Source organism: Palaemon carinicauda, chromosome 41 (genome assembly GCF_036898095.1).
Source record: "Palaemon carinicauda isolate YSFRI2023 chromosome 41, ASM3689809v2, whole genome shotgun sequence".
Lineage (NCBI taxonomy): Eukaryota > Metazoa > Arthropoda > Malacostraca > Decapoda > Palaemonidae > Palaemon > Palaemon carinicauda.
In genome coordinates this window covers 5,035,354-5,051,949 of record NC_090765.1, presented here as the reverse complement: position 1 = coordinate 5,051,949, position 16,596 = coordinate 5,035,354, and the positions used below count along the sequence as shown (strand labels likewise).

Here is a 16,596-nt window from a genome sequence, read left to right as displayed (position 1 = left end):
TATAACATGCATTATTATGGCATAAAGTTAAGTGAAACATCAGCCCCAAAAAGTTGGAATTCATGCTTTTGTGGGTTGGGCTACTTGTGTTAATTTCTTTTAAAAGTTTATTATTAAAAAAGATATTAGACAGTTTAGTGGCATAAAATCAATATTTGCAAAAAAAAAAATTTTCTCAGTTTGATTATAAAAACTATAGGGTAGTTTGGTATACATTATCGATAAGAAATACATGGTTTATTTGTGTTTGCTTTACTGATGTCCAAAGTCATAGTATTATTATTATTATTATTATTATTATTATTATTATTATTATTATTAGTATTATTATTATTATTATTATTATTATTATTATTATTATTACTAGCCAAGCTACAACCTTAGTTGGAAAAGCAAGATGCTATAAGCCCAAGGGCTCCAACAGGGAAAAATAGCCCAGTGAGGAAAGGAAAAATGAAATAAATAAATGATGAGAATAAATTAACAATATATCATTCTAAAAACAGTAACAGCATCAAAACAGATATGTCCTATATAAACTATTAACGTCAAAAACAGATATATCATATATAAACTATAAAAAGACTCATGTCAGCCTGATCAAGATTAAAACATTTGCTCCAACTTTGAACTTTTGAATTTTATGAATAGAACTTACCTGGCAGTTATATATACATAGCTAATTATCTCTATTTCGGCAGAATTTTTCTAAAACTAGGCAACCGCCTTGTGGTGGTTGGGTGGTAACACCCGTTAAAGGGTGGTAGGAGGAATCATTCCCGTTTTCTGTTCTTCAGTTCATCTCTGCCGGCCGGATCGACAACACGTTGGTCCGTCATTAAGAGTTTTTCTTCGCTTTCCCTGCTCGGTGTACCAGTCTGCTTTTTTGGTGAAGTACTCTGATTTGGGGTTTTGGCGATCGTTGTATTTTGTTTTCTCTTAGCTTTTTTTTTGCTGTTTTTCATTATGAGTGAAAAGAGTCATTACCGTATCTGTGCGAATGAGGAATGTAAGGTGAGACTACCGAAAATGGCGGTTGATCCTCACACTGTTTGTTCTCATTGTAGGGGTTTTGTTTGTGCCCTTGATAATAGGTGTGGGGAATGTAAGGTTTTGGATGAGAAAGATTGGTTAATTATGAAGCGCTATGTGCGTAAGCTAGAGCTCGATAGAGTTAGGAGAGCTTCTAGGTCTAAGTCTAAGTCTGTTAGTGGTAAGGAAGACGAACTTAGCGTAGATTTATCTATTGAACCTATAATTGATTCCTCTTTGGAAGTTGATCCTTCCCTTGAGGTAGTAACTCCTGCACCTCCTACAGGTTCCGTATCTACGGATGACCCTCGGTACGCTAGCCTGGCGGCCGAGTTGAAGGCCATTAAAGAGCAACTGGAGGCCTTTAAAGGTAAGGAAAATGAAAGTGCTTGTGTTAGTGCTGTGGAGGTGGCGACTGACCGGATCTGTCATACCCCTAGGCCTAGACCTCTACCAAGCTCCCAGGACCAAGGGAGAAGGTACGTCGATGACCAAAAGGGGGTGAGAGGTACGTACCCTCGGTCAGCCGTCGCCTCAGACAGTCCTGTTGTCGATTCCCAGGCTGCTCTTGACCGTCACGGGAAAGACGTGTCGGATGTGTTGTTTTCTTCTCCGAATTCGTCCAGACGTAAATGGAATTATGAAGCTTCAAGACCTACTAAGAGGAGATGGAACCGCGACGAACGGTCTCGTTCTTTCTCTCCCGGTTCTAGCAGTTATGAACCTTGTCCGTCGGAGGATGATTTCGACTCCGTGCCTGTGAAAAGGACGAAGCCTGCTGCCGAAGATACGAGTGTTATTCGTCAGCCCCCCCCTTCGGGTCCGCAAGACCCAGCTGATGTTGCTAAATCCTTTATGTCTGTCATGCAGGAACAACTTTTGACTTTAGTACAAGCCTTTAGCCGCCCTCACGCCCAGTCTGACAGACGTAAAGACGACTCGTTGCCGATTAAGAAGTCTGCTTCTAAGAGAGAACGGAGTTCTTCTTTAAAGAAAACTTCTCCCTCTCTACGCCAGGATGAGGAATGTGTGCTTTCGCCAGGCGATACTTCTTCGCGATACCAGGGCGATACGTTTTCTCGTTCTCGATACCGGGACGATACCTTATCGAACGACGCTGCTTCTCGTTCTCGATACCAAGACGATACCGCCTCCCGTTTGCTTCGCCACGACGATACCTCCTCTCGTTCGCTTCGCCACGACGATACCTCCTCTCGTTCGCTTCGCCACGACGATACCTCCTCTCGTTCACGACGCCACGACGATACCGACCCTAGTTCTCGACGCCACGACGATACCGCCTCTCGTTCACGACGCCACGACGATACCGCCTCTCATTCTCGCCGCCACGACGATACCGCCTCTCATTCTCGCCGCCACGACGATACCGCCTCTCGCTCTCGACGACAGAACGACTCTGCCTCTCGTTCTCGGTCCCAGGGCAATACCACCCTGCCTCTTCGGGACGATACTGCCTCTCGTCCCAAGGATTCTTCTAGCGCGGGACTCCAGGATGCAACCCGTCTTTTGCTGGATGATGCCTTTGATTTGCCCTTGTCGGGTTCTAAGGATCCTTCTCTTTCGAAGGATATTGCAGATGTGGATCAGGACCTCGAGGATGTTTCTGATGACGATGATAATCCTGCCGACGCTGTGGGAGATTACAAAGTTCTCTCTCGCTCCCTTCTTGAACTTTTTGGAGAGGAATTCCAACCTGCTGCCCCTCAATCTCCTCAGTCCCAATTTAACAGAAAGAAGGCCAAGAAACAGTCGGCCTTCATCAAGATGAAGCGGTCTATCTCCGCAAAGAAGGCTCTCACGAAGATTGATGACTGGATGATGGAGCGGAGACAAACAGTTAAGACTTCCTTCTCGTTTCCACCAGCTCGTCTTGCTTCAAGAGCGGGTATGTGGTATGCAACTGGAGAACCTTTGGGTCTGGGAGTGCCTTCCTCCTCCAAGGGTGACTTCTCTGGTTTAGTGGACTCTGCTAGAAGGCATGCTCTCAACTCAGCCAAGGTCATGTGGTCGATGTCGGAGCTGGATCATCTCGTCAAAGGTATTTTTAGAGCCTTTGAGGTTTTTAGTTTCCTAGACTGGTCGCTTGGGACTCTCGCAAGGAAAACTGAACAGATGGAAGGATCTAGGGACCTTACCAGCATTATGTCCTGTATGGATAAGGCCCTCAGAGATGGGGTGAATGAGTTGGCTGCTCTGTTCTCAGCTGGGGTCCTAAAGAAGAGAGCTCTGCTTTGCTCTTTTGCTTCTAGGTCTGTTACCAATGCTCAAAAGTCTGAGCTTCTTTACGCCCCCCTCTCTCAACATCTTTTTCCCGAGTCCCTGGTTAATGACATTACGCGTTCTCTGGCCCAAAAAGCCACCCAAGACCTTTTATCTCGTTCTGCTCGTAAGCCCTTTGCAGCCTCTCCTTCTTCTTTGAAACGGGAGGAAAGGAGATTCCAGCAGCCCTTTCGGGGCAGGACTACTTCAAGATCAGATTTTAGAGGGAGAAGGCAAGATTCAGGACCAAGATCTACCAGGGGTTCTTTCAGACCTCGCTCCAGAAAATGAAGTTCGTCTTCTCCAGACAGTAGGCGCAAGACTGTCAGGTTTTTGGCAGTCTTGGAAGAGGAGAGGGGCGGACACCTGGTCCCTCTCAGTCATCAAGGAAGGATACAAGATCCCTTTTCTGAAAAAACCTCCTCTCGCAGATGCTCCGCTGGCCTTAGTAGCCCGGTACTCAGATCCTGGGAAACAGAAGGCCCTAGTAGACCTTGTCAACCAAATGCTAGACAAGGGGGCGATAGAACCGGTTCGGGATCTAGTCTCCCCAGGCTTTTACAATCGCCTGTTTCTGGTCCCCAAGAACTCGGGCGGATGGAGACCCGTCCTGGATGTCAGCGCTCTCAACGTATTTGTGGAGAAGACAAAGTTCTCCATGGAGACGACTCAGTCGGTGCTGGCGTCAGTACGTCCAGTGGACTGGATGGTGTCCCTCGACTTGCAGGACGCATATTTCCATGTCCCCATCCATCCGACTTCGAGGAAGTACCTGAGGTTTGTAATGGAGGGCAAGTGCTTCCAATTCAGAGCTCTTTGCTTCGGTCTCAGCACGGCTCCTCAAGTCTTCACCAGGGTAATGGCGAATGTGTCAGGTTGGCTGCATCAGGAGGGGATAAGGATATCCTTCTATCTGGATGATTGGCTGATTCGTTCACGATCGAGGGAGAAATGTCTGGAGGATTTACGGAAGACTTTTATGATGGCTCAAGATCTAGGCCTGGTCATCAACAGGGAGAAGTCTCAGATCAGACCGAATCAGACTATTCTCTATTTGGGGATAGTTCTGAATTCAGTTCTTTTTCGGGCTTCTCCCTCTCAGGAAAGACAGACCAAGTGTCTCGTAAAAGTCAGAACTTTCCTGGACAAGAAGAGATGCACAGCGAAGGAGTGGATGAGTTTGCTGGGGACTCTATCCTCCCTTGAACTGTTTGTCTCTCTGGGGAGACTCCACCTAAGGCCTCTTCAGCACTTTCTTTCAAAGACATGGAACAGAAAGATGCAGGAAGACTCCTTTTCCTTCCCCATTCCAATAGAAGTCAAGACTCTTCTGAAGTGGTGGCTGGACCCAACCTTGTTAGGGGAAGGGATCTCCTTACACAAGAAGAACCCAGACCTAGTGTTGTTTTCAGACGCATCAGAGTCAGGCTGGGGGGCAACACTAGGAAGCAAGGAGGTCTTAGGCTATTGGGAAGGAATTCAGCTGGGATGGCACATCAACAACAAGGAGCTGATGGCCATTTTTCTGGGGCTAAAGGCCTTCAAGGACTTGGTGTCGGGGAAGATTGTGGAGGTCAACTCAGACAACACCACAGCTCTTGCTTACATCAGGAAGCAAGGAGGGACTCACTCTCTGTCTCTGTTCGAGACAGCAAGAGAGCTCCTTCTTTGGGCGAAGGAGAACAGGATAAGCCTGCTGACGAGGTTTGTTCAGGGACAGAAGAATGTGAGGGCGGACATGCTCAGCAGGAAAGGGCAGGTCCTTCCCACAGAATGGACCCTCAACCAACAGGTCTGTCAGAGTCTCTGGAGGCTGTGGGGGAGACCCCTCATCGATCTTTTCGCCTCCAATTTATCCAAGAGGATCCCCATCTATTGCTCCCTAGTTCCGGACAGAGAGGCAATAGCAGTAGACGCCTTTTTGATGGATTGGACGGGGATGGACACTTATGCTTTTCCCCCGTTCAAGATCATCAATCTGGTCGTCAGGAAATTCGCCCTCCTCGATTCGGGACGGATGATCCTGATAGCTCCGTTCTGGCCGATGAGGGAATGGTTCACGGAGGTGGTGGACTTGTTGATGGACTTTCCAAGAAGCCTCCCTGCAAGTCCAAATCTGCTCAGACAACCCCACTTCGAGAGATATCATCAAAACCCCCTCGCTCTCAATCTGACTGCCTTCAGACTATCGAGAAGCTCGTCAGATCGAGAGGCTTTTCAGCGCAAGCTGCGAAAGCTATCGCCAGAGCGAGGAGGGTCTCTTCGCAGAGGGTCTACCAGTCCAAGTGGGAGACTTTTAGAGCTTGGTGTAGGAAGCACAAGATTTCCTCATCCACTACCTCTGTGAGCCAGATTGCGGATTTCTTGTTGTACCTCAGACAGGACGCTAAGCTAGCTGTGTCCACTATCAAAGGGTACAAAAGTATGCTCTCTTCCGTCTGTCGGCATAGAGGCTTGGACTTGTCTCGCGATAAGGACTTACATGACCTCTTGAAGTCTTTTGAGACGACCAAGCAGACCCAGTTAAAGCCCCCTTCTTTGAACCTTGATGTGGTTCTTAAATTTCTGTGCACCAAGAGATTTGAGCCCATCTCACAGGCTCCCCTTAGGGAGGTTACCAAGAAGACCCTCTTTCTTTTGGCCTTAGCAACAGCTAAAAGAGTTAGTGAAGTCCATGCAATTGAAAAACAGGTAGGCTTCAATCTGAATGGGGCAGTTTGTGCCTTGAGATTAGACTTTCTCGCTAAGAACGAGAACCCTTCTAAGCCCTGGCCGAGGACCTTTGAGGTTCCTAACTTGACCAACCTAGTGGGTCAAGAGCAAGAGAGGCTGCTCTGTCCAGTACGAGCCCTCAAGACCTACTTGTCTCGCACAAAAAGTGTGAGAGGCTCTTCTAGCTCCCTGTGGTGTTCTGTGAGAGATCCTCAAAAGCCCCTTTCCAAGAACGCTTTGTCCTTTTTCCTGAGGGAAGTGATAAGAGAAGCGCATCTCTTGTGTGAGGAGGAACACTTCGGACTTTTAAAAGTTCAAGCTCACGAAGTGAGGGCCATTGCGACCTCGCTTGCTTACCGCAAGAACATGTCGCTCCGTCAAATTATGGATGCGACATTCTGGAGGAGCAACTCTGTGTTCGCCTCTCATTACCTCAGAGAGGTGAGGGTGGATTATGAGAAATGTTATACCTTGGGACCATACGTAGCTACGGCTTCTGTATTAGGCAAAGGAGTTACTACCTCCCCTCAACCTTAGTTTTGTTTACTTGTACATAGGTTGGTGTTTTTTTTTTTTTTTTTTTTTTTTTTTTTTTTTTTTTTTTTTTTATTGGTTTTCTGAGGACTTCGACTTGTGTACAGTCACCTCAGTCTAGTTAGTTAATTTTTATCTACTTTGCAAATGTTAGGTGGTTGGTTTGGTAAAGTTGCGGTTTTTTATTTTGGGCAATAGGTAGTCCTGAAGTCTAGTCAGATTGTTGGTCTCACCCCGTTGACAGACTCGATTGAGTGTTTTTCAGCACTGCAGGTCACATCCTGGCTGACACTCCTAAGGGAAAGCGACTCAAGAGGCAGGAACCTTTGAAGTCAGCTACCTTAGCAGGTAAGGAATCAAGGTGTTTATTTATCCTACAACTTTTTTGGTTGTTTCCCCAACGATGTTACTGTCTATCACCCTCCTCCAAGTGTGTTAATCAGCTATGTATATATAACTGCCAGGTAAGTTCTATTCATAAAAATGGAGTTTTTATGATAAAACAAAGTTTTGTGAATACTTACCTTGCAGTTATATATACATTCGAAGGCCCACCCACCTCCCCTCAGGAGACAGGTCGGGCATAGATGAACTGAAGAACAGAAAACGGGAATGATTCCTCCTACCACCCTTTAACGGGTGTTACCACCCAACCACCACAAGGCGGTTGCCTAGTTTTAGAAAAATTCTGCCGAAATAGAGATAATTAGCTATGTATATATAACTGCCAGGTAAGTATTCACAAAACTTTGTTTTATCATAAAAACTGCATGTTCTACTGATTCAACTACCCGATTAGGAAGATCATTCCACAACTTGGTAACAGCTGGAATAAAACTTCTAGAATACTGTGTAGTATTGTGCCTCATGATGAAGAAGGCCTGGCTATTAGAATTAACTGCCCGCCTAGTATTACGAACAGGATGGAATTGTCCAGGAAGATCTGAATGTAAAGGATGGTCAGAATTATGAAAAATTCAATGCAACATGCTTAATGAACTAATTGAATGACGGTGCCAAAGATTAATATCTAGATAGGGAATAAGAAATTTAATAGACCGTAAGTTTCTGTCCAACAAATTAAGATGAGAATCAGCAGCTGAACACCAGACAGGAGAACAATACTCAAAACAAGGTAGAATGAAAGAATTAAAACTCTTCTTCAGAATAGATTGATCACCGAAAATCTTGTAAGACTTTCTCAACAAGCCAAGTTTTTGTGCAATTGAAGAAGACACAGACCTAATGTGTTTCTCAAAAGTAAATTTGCTGTCGAGAATCACACTTAAAATTTTAAAAGAGTCATACAAATTTAAAGAACCATTATCAATACTGAGATCTGGATGTTGAGGAGCCACCGTCCTTGACCTACTTACAATCATACTTTGAGTTTTGTTAGGATTCAACTTCATACCCCATAATTTGCACCATGCACTAATTTTAGCTTAATCTCTTTTAAGGGATTCACCAACCCCAGATCTACATTCAGGGGATGGAATTGATGCAAAGAGAGTAGCATCATCTGCATATGCAACAAGCTTGTTTTCTAGGCCAAACCCCATGTCATGTGTATATATTATGAAAAGTAATGGGCCAAGAACACTACCCTGTGGAACACCGGACATCACATTCCTAGACTCACTATGGTGCCCATCAACAACTCTTTGAGATCTGTTACTTAAAAAATCAATAATAATGCTAAGAAATGACCCACCCACTCCCAACTGATTGAGTTTGAAAATAAGGACCTCATGATTAACACAGTCAAATGCAGCTCTAAAATCAAGGCCAATCATACAAACTTCCTGACAACAATCAAGGGATTTCTGTACAGCATTGGAGATTCTAAGAAGGGCATCACATGATCCAAGGCCTTTTCGAAAACCAAATTGCATAATAGGGAATAGATGATTACCTTCAGCAAACCTATTAAGACGTTTTGCCAGAAGACGTTCAAAAACTTTAGATAATATGGGAGTTATGGAAATTGGGCGGTAATCAGTGAGACTTGAGCTACCACAAACACATTTACATAGAGGAGTAACATTACCAATTCTCCAACAAGTGCTAAAAGCTCCTCTTCTTGCTAACTTGCGCAAAATAACAGATAACTTTGGAGCTAAGAAATCCGCTATCTATAAAAAACAAAGGACAAATACCATTTGGGTCTACACCTCCATAAGCATCAAGGTCCATCAACAGAGCTTTATTCTCACAAGATCGAAAAGCTAAACTAGTTAGTTTAGCATCAGGAAAACATGAATGAGGAAGTTCAAGTTTTTCATTATTCTGTTTACTGTCAGAAACATCAGCCAAAAGGGTTGCCTTTTCCTTTGGACAGTGAGTGACTGAGCCATCTGGTTTAAGTAGAGGAGGAACTGTTGCATCTACACCAAAGAGTGCAGATTTAAGGGTAGACCACCATTTATGTTCCTGAGTTGTACCAGAAAGGGTTTCTTTTTATGGTTAAATTGTACTCCTTTTCAGTTGAGGCATAGACTTTCTGAGCAAAAGCTCGAAGCTGAGTATAGTTGTTCCAGGTCAAATCTGGTCTGTTACCCTTCCAAAGGTGATAGGCCTCCTGCTTCTCCAAATAAACAAGTCTACAATCATCATTGAACCACGGTTTGTCCTTCACTCGGTACCTTAGCACACGAGAAGGGATACGCCTATCAATTATGTTGACTAGATTCTCATTCAAAGGGACAACAGGATCTACACTACTATATAATTGTGACCAATTCAAGCACAAAAGATCATGCAAAATCCCATTCCAGTCTGCTTGGGATTTCATATAAATTTTACAAGAGTATGATATATCAGGAACAGGCTGCTCAGTCTTCACTACTAATGAAATCAAGGCAAGATCAGATGTCCTGACTGGAGAACCAACCTTACTAGTTTGAGATCAGAGTTTTCTTTATGAATGATATAGCAAAGAAAAGTAAAGATCTCTTACGAGTAAGCATTCTTAAATCAAACTAAATATGACATGTATTAAAGTTCATATGATAAAATATACCATGTTTTAGGTTATATAGAATTTAAATTAATTATTTACATAATTTTTAAACATTTCCCCACCACCTTATTAGCTTGGTGGGCAGCGCCTTGACTCTGGTATGAATCATGAAAATAGACAAATTTTGATGTTGAAATTTATTTTGATACCCTCTTCTCTACTTTGTGATTGAAAAAGATTTGAAGGTGCTATAGAAGTCTTTTATAACTATTGGTATGAGGTACAGTACTAGGCTGGTCCCTGGCCATTCAGACACAAGATTGATTCCTTCAGTTGAGAGATATCAGGTACCAGTCATCCGATAGGAAATGGGAAAATAGGGGAGAGAGAGAATAATAGTTTTTCAAATTTAAAGCTGAAAAACCTGGCTTCAAGAATATTAAGACTGACTCTCATGTGAGTATCAAAATACTGTAGTAAATTTTATCATTGAAATTATATTTTTTTAATATTGTAATGAAATATTCTAATACTGTACTGTAATTTTGTTGTTAATGCTGTATCCATATTATTTTCTGTAATGCATTGATTAAATTAAAGTGGCCTCTTGTGCGTTTTTCTTCATAACAGGGTATAAATGGTGGTACAACAGTCTCAGGAACTATGCTTGTTGCACAAAAGGCTGGTATTGATATTTTTGTAACTGGAGGCATTGGAGGAGTTCATAGAGGAGCTGAAAGTTCATTTGACATCTCAGCAGATCTCACTGAACTTGGCAGGACACCAGTAACAGTTGTCTCAGCAGGAGTGAAAAGCATCCTGGATGTAGAGAGAACTTTGGAGTATTTAGAAACTCAAGGTTGGTGTATGGTTAATGGTTTTCTTACGAATGTTTAAGAACAAAATATTTTTTATCAGTAATTTCAGGTACTGTCATCACAAAATTATCATAGGTATCCTAAGGCATATTGTAGTAAGGAAGAAGAGATTTTATTATACTGTGTAGTGCTTTTGAATGGATTTAAAACACAATAATTACATTTGACACTTTATCTCAAATTTCCCCAACAGTTTTAGTATCTTCCCACTGATCTAAGCAAGAGTACAATACCTCCATATATGCTGCGTAACAAGTACAGTGGAACCTCTACATATGATTGCCTTTTCATATGATTGTTCCAACATCCGAAGTAAAATTCGATCAAATTTTCGTCTCGACACCCGAAGTCATGCTCCAACATGTGTAGAATTTTCTCGAAGCGTCGGTCGTAGTTTCTTGTTTACGCCGGTAGACGGCAGCACGTCGGAGGGACCTCATTGAGCGTCACATCGGTCGGTTCTCTGTTCTCATGCGCATTGTGTGGTTATCCTCTGTTCGGTCCGTTATTAACAATGCTTATTATCTTCCTTTTCCCACGTTTCCTTTTTGATTTTACGTATAATCGTGGGTCCTAAGAAGCTTGGTTTCGGTACAGGTAGTAGTAGTGGTGAGAAAAGGAAGAAGTTAATGCTTTCATTAGAACTGAAGCAAGAAATTATAGAAAAACATGAGCGCAGTGTGCGTGTGAGGGATCTGGCTAAACAATATGGCTGGAATATGTCTAAGATCTCGACGATCATCAAGCAGAAGGCAGCCATTAAAGCAGTCAAACCATCGAAGGGGATCACCATTATTTCTAAATGTCATAGCCCTGCCCTGGAAGAGATGGAACGCCTTTTGTTGATATGGATAAAGGACAAAGAGATTGTTGGCGATACGATCATTGAAACGATCATTTGTGAGAAGGCCAGCGCTATCTATTGTGACTTGAAGGTGGCGGGCTCTGGGGGTGACGCGGGGGAAAGTTCAACTGATCCTACGACGGAGGAATACAAGGCGTCTCGTGGTTGGTTCGAGAAATTTAAGAGACGGACTTGAATTCATTCAGTTGTTCGGCACGGAGACGCTTCAAGTTCGGACACTAAGGCTGCTAACGATTTTGTTAAGAAGTTTGAAAAGATCGTGGAGGATGAAGGCTATGTAGGGCAGCAAGTTTTCAATTGTGATGAAACGGTCTGTTTTGGAAAAAGACCCCGAGTCGAACATTCATCACCACCGAAGAGAAGAAAATGCCTGCACATAAGCCTATGGAGGATCGGTTGACTCTTGCCCTATGTGCCAACGCCAGCGAGGACTGCAAAATAAAGCCGTTATTGGTTTATCATTCCGAAAACCCTAGGGCATTTTAGGCACATAGAATCAATAAGGACATGCTGCATGTTTTGTGGCGTGCTAATTCTAAGGCTTAGGTTACTAGGCATTTCTTTGTTGAATTGGTAAACCTAGTTTTTGGCCCTACTGTCAAGAAGTACCTTCAGGAGAGGAATTTACCTTTAAACTGCTTGCTTTGCTTGGATAATGCTCCCGCTCACCCCCCAGGACTCGAAGATGATATCATCGACCAATTCAAATTCATCAGAATGCTGTATCTTCCACCGAAAACCACCCCTATCCTCCAGCCCATGGACCAGCAAGTCATCTCTAATTTTAAGAAGCTCTACACCAAGCACTTATTTAAGCAGTGCTTTAATGTCACGCAAAGCACCAACTTAACTTTGCCAGAATTTTGCAGGAGCCATTTCAATATCATGTACTGCTTGAAGATCATAGATCAGGCTTGGGAGGTAGTAACTCGTCGGACACGGAATTCAGCTTGGAAGAAGCTTTGGTCTGATGCTGTTTCTCCCAGAGATTTTGACGGTTTGGCCCCAAGCCTGAACTTGTGCTTGCCGTAGAGGAAGACGTAGAAGAGATTGTATCCCTTGGCAAGTCCATGGGTCTGGAGGTCGATGAAGATAACATCACCAAACTTGTCGTCGAGGAGCATCATGAAGAGCTCACCACCGAGGAACTCAAGAAGCTGCATGCCATGCAAAATGATGAGTTCCAAGCGCAGCTGAGTGAGTCAGAGGACATCGAGGAGGTAGATCACATCTTAAGTTTGGCTGAAATAAAACAGTTGTTGGCATATCATCAACATGTGGTTGATTTCATTGATAAGCATCACCCACAGAAACTTTAGGTTTGCCGTGTAGTTTCGCAATTCGATGATGTTTGTTTAATCCATTTCAGAAAATTCTGAAAAGCCGTACCATGTAACATTCTCTCGATAGTTTCTTTAAAAAATCTACGAAGTGGTCTAGTGATTGTGATGAAGAGAAAGAAAGTAAAGCAAAGAAAACTAAGACTGAATTGAGTGAAAGTGATTAAAATTAAAAGAAAAAAAAAAGAAAATATAAAAAAAAAATTAAGCTAAGTTAGGTTAAAGTTCACGTAGTGTAAGTTAGGGTAAGTTACGGTATGTTATCGCTGTCACCATCTCTACCTCCTCGCTGACTGTTCGTCTCCTGCGTAGCAATTCCTACACCTGCGTTGGCCTGTCTCTAAGGTAAAGTGACAATAAAGACTCCTTTTTATTTATTATTTCTTTATAATTATTCTTTTTTACATCTTTCTGCATAATGTAATTGTATTAATGTTATGTGTAATTATGTGTAGCAATTTATGAAGGAGTTATCATAGGTTTTTGGGCGGTGGAACGAATTATACAAATTACAGTGTATTCTTGTGGTAATATTTGCCCCAACATACGATTGTTTTTACATACGAAGCAGCTCCCGGAACAAATTAAGATTGTATGTAGAGATTCCACTGTATAGGATCAACTGCTCCCCCACCAACCTCTATGGAAACACAAACCAACCCAGTCTTTATACCAACGTCTTGGTATCACATTATAAATCTTAACTCCAAACTACTTTTATATGGATGAATCTTACTTGTAGGTTACGTTGCTGATACCTCAAAAGCATGAGCCTTTTTATCTTAATACAGTAGACCAAAATGAAATACTGGAGTACCAACACATTTTCATGTACAAAATGGAACCCTTTCATCTATAGATATCTCATTATGCACTCCTGAGTGCTTTTTAGATTTTTCATAGGAAGTACTGGATGAAGGTATTGGAAGTGACCATTTTCCAATCGTAATTAAATTAGTTGATTAAATAGCTGCACCAAGATCTCCAAGATGGGTAATTGATAAAGCTAATTGGGCATTGTTTACTGTGCTTACATTGTTAGAAATTGATGCTGATAATTTTCCCACTGTAGAGGGAGCCCTCGAGTTTTTTAATAAAATCATTATAGGTGCCAGTAATAAGTCAATTCCTCGAACTACAGGTCAGTTTACACGAAAACTGGTCCCTTGGTGGAATACTGTGTCAAATAACTCGTAAAGCTATGAGAGCTGTATTTACTCGATATCGGCGTCATCCTTGTAATTATTACTTAATTTGTTATAAGAAAGCAAGAGCCAAGTTTAGATACCAAATCAAACAGGCTAAGCGCCAGTCTTGGATGAACTTATATTCAAAATTAATTGCAAGACTAACTTAATGAAGGTCTGGACAAAAATAAGAAAGATTAGCGGGAAACATATACCTTTGCCATCACCTGTAATTGAATGTAATGGTCAAATATTACAAAATCCAGAGAATGTAAGTGAAGCATTTGCAGATCATTTTTCAAAAATCTCCTCAAAAAATCCTACATCTATGTATTCCCAACAACGTATACAAGAAGATAATCGCCCTCTCGACTTTGGAGCTATAAGAATAGAATCATATAATTTGCCTTTTAGCATGAAAGAGCTTTTGTCAGCCCTGTCTACGTGTAATGATTTGGCTCCTGGAATTGATAATATCACCTATTCAATGATTAAACATTTACCCATAGAAATTAAATTTTTTTTTACTCAGTATCATCAATGGAATTTGGAAAGAGAGTCTATTCCCTAATATTTGGAGCATTTGTATAATTTTAGCCTTTTTGAAACCTGAAAAAGATAGCAAAATTATGACTACTATCGGCCGATTGCATTAACATCTTGTATATGTAAATTGATGGAAAAGATTGTGAACGTACGACTGGTATGGGTTTTAGAACAGAAAGGACTTATTAACCCCTCACAGTGTAGCTTCTGACGAATGCAATCCTGCATTGATGTCTTAGCAAGATTAGAGGCATCAATTTGTGAAGCTTTTGCCAGCCAAAAGCATCACATATCTATTTTCTTTGACTTGGAGAAGGTATACGATACCACCTGGAGACATAGTATTCTTCAAACCATTCATGAAATTAGCTTGAGAGGGGAACTGCCAATCTTTGTTAGATCATTCCTGAGTAACCGTCAATTTGAAATTAGAGTAGGAAATACATTCTAATCAATTCATAATCAAGAGGAAGGCATTCCACAAGGCAGTGTCCTTAGTGTAACGTTATTTGCCTCATCCATAAATGGTATTAGTAACGTAATCCCTCATGATGTCATGCACACCTTATTTGTCGATGACCTCTCATCTCATTTGCAGTATCACGAATGGCTGTTGCCGAAAGAAAGATTCAGCTAACTATTGATAGAGTAGCAGAATGGGCTGCCAAACGAGGATTCAAGTTTTCAGCTTCGAAAACTGTGGCGATGCATTTCTGCCGTATAAGAGGTATTCATCCGGACCCTGACTTATACCTATATGGGAAAAGAATTTCTTGATAAGATGAGTTCGTGTTTTAGGGTTGTTATTTGACAGTAAGTTAACGTGGGTTCCTCATATTAAAAATTTGAAAGCTAAATGTATTCAGTCTCTCAATTTGATTAGAATTTTATCCCATACTTCTTTGGGTGTTGATCGAAAGCACCTTCTAATGCTTTACAAAGCATTAATTGCATCTAAAGTTGCATATGGATGTGAAATATATTCCATGGCAATAAAAACAATGTTGGCATTATTAGACTCTGTACACAATACTGGAATAAGACTAGCCAGTAGAGCTTTCAAGTCATCTCCCCTATCTAGTCTGTTAGTAGATGCTTGTGAAATGCCTTTGGAGCTTCACCGCCAGTCATCGCTGGTTTGATACTGGTTTAGACTTCTGCCAAAGTCACTCACATATGTAACGGTTATTAATTTAAAATGTACTAGTTTTTATGATAATCATCCTAGATACCCTAAACCATTAGGTTATAGAGCTTTAAGAACCTTGGAGGACTTTGAAATCCCCAAGGGTAAAATTTTACCTGTAGAGTACTCTGAAGTACCTCCATGGAATCTACCCCTCTGTATATTTCTGTAAATGTATATTAGATTCAAAACGAGAAACATCCAAGGAGATAATGAGAGTTACTTTCTTGGAGCACATAGAATGCCATAAGGACTCTGTTTTCGTTTTTACGGATGGATCCAAGTCCAGCGCTGGCGGATTTGGGATGCGTTTTCCAAATTTTAATCGAAGTATTAGATTACCTAACCAAGCATCCATTTTTACAGCTGAATGCTATGCTATTTTAATGGCAGTCAAGGATATCTTCCGGCTACCTCATAAAGGTTATGTTATTTTTAGCGACTCCTTGAGTGTATTGATGGCAATGAACCAATTTAATCCATTGTACCCAATAATAATTGAAATTCTTGAATGGCTGTATCTACTGGAAATAGAGGTAAGAATATTAAATTTTTCAATATTAAACTTAGCCGGTGATCATATAGCTGTCAGCTCTGCTGCCCGACAGAAAAACTTAAGGACAAAATACGCCAGCGATCGCTATACAGGTGGGGGTGTACATCAACAGCGCCATCTGTCGAGCAGGTACACAAGTACTCCATGTCAACACAGAACCAATTTTCTCTCTGTCGTGCCACTGGCAAGACCTACTAAATACGCTGTTACTAACTGGATTTGTTTTCACAACTATTTGGTGAAGTACACTATTCCAGTTTTGAGCTTTCGCTATGCAGGGGTTTTATCTTCATTTCAAAACTTGAACTCGTTTTGGATAGATTTAATTATGGTGACAAAGAGAGTATGGACTCTCTTTCACTTTTAAATGGCCGACCCTTCCCTTAGACGGAAGTGTGTTTAGGTTTTTAGTAATTTTGCTTAACACGTTATAGATCTATATATTTTATATCTCTCCGCCTTTATTAGGCCTCTTCGATTAACTTTCCATTTATTATAAACATATAAAAATAAATTTT

General features: G+C 41.6%; 1 protein-coding gene across 5 annotated transcripts in view; it reads left to right on the top strand.

Moving 5' to 3' along the window:
* LOC137632337 (pseudouridine-5'-phosphate glycosidase-like) overlaps nucleotides 1-16,596 on the top strand; it is a 350,199-nt gene that overhangs the window by 140,210 nt on the left and 193,393 nt on the right. For all 5 annotated transcript variants that reach the window (XM_068364270.1, XM_068364268.1, XM_068364269.1 and 2 more), the window contains exon 5: nucleotides 10,151-10,379. In XM_068364270.1, coding sequence (XP_068220371.1) covers nucleotides 10,151-10,379 — 229 coding nt within the window. The remainder of the gene's footprint in view (nucleotides 1-10,150; nucleotides 10,380-16,596) is intronic.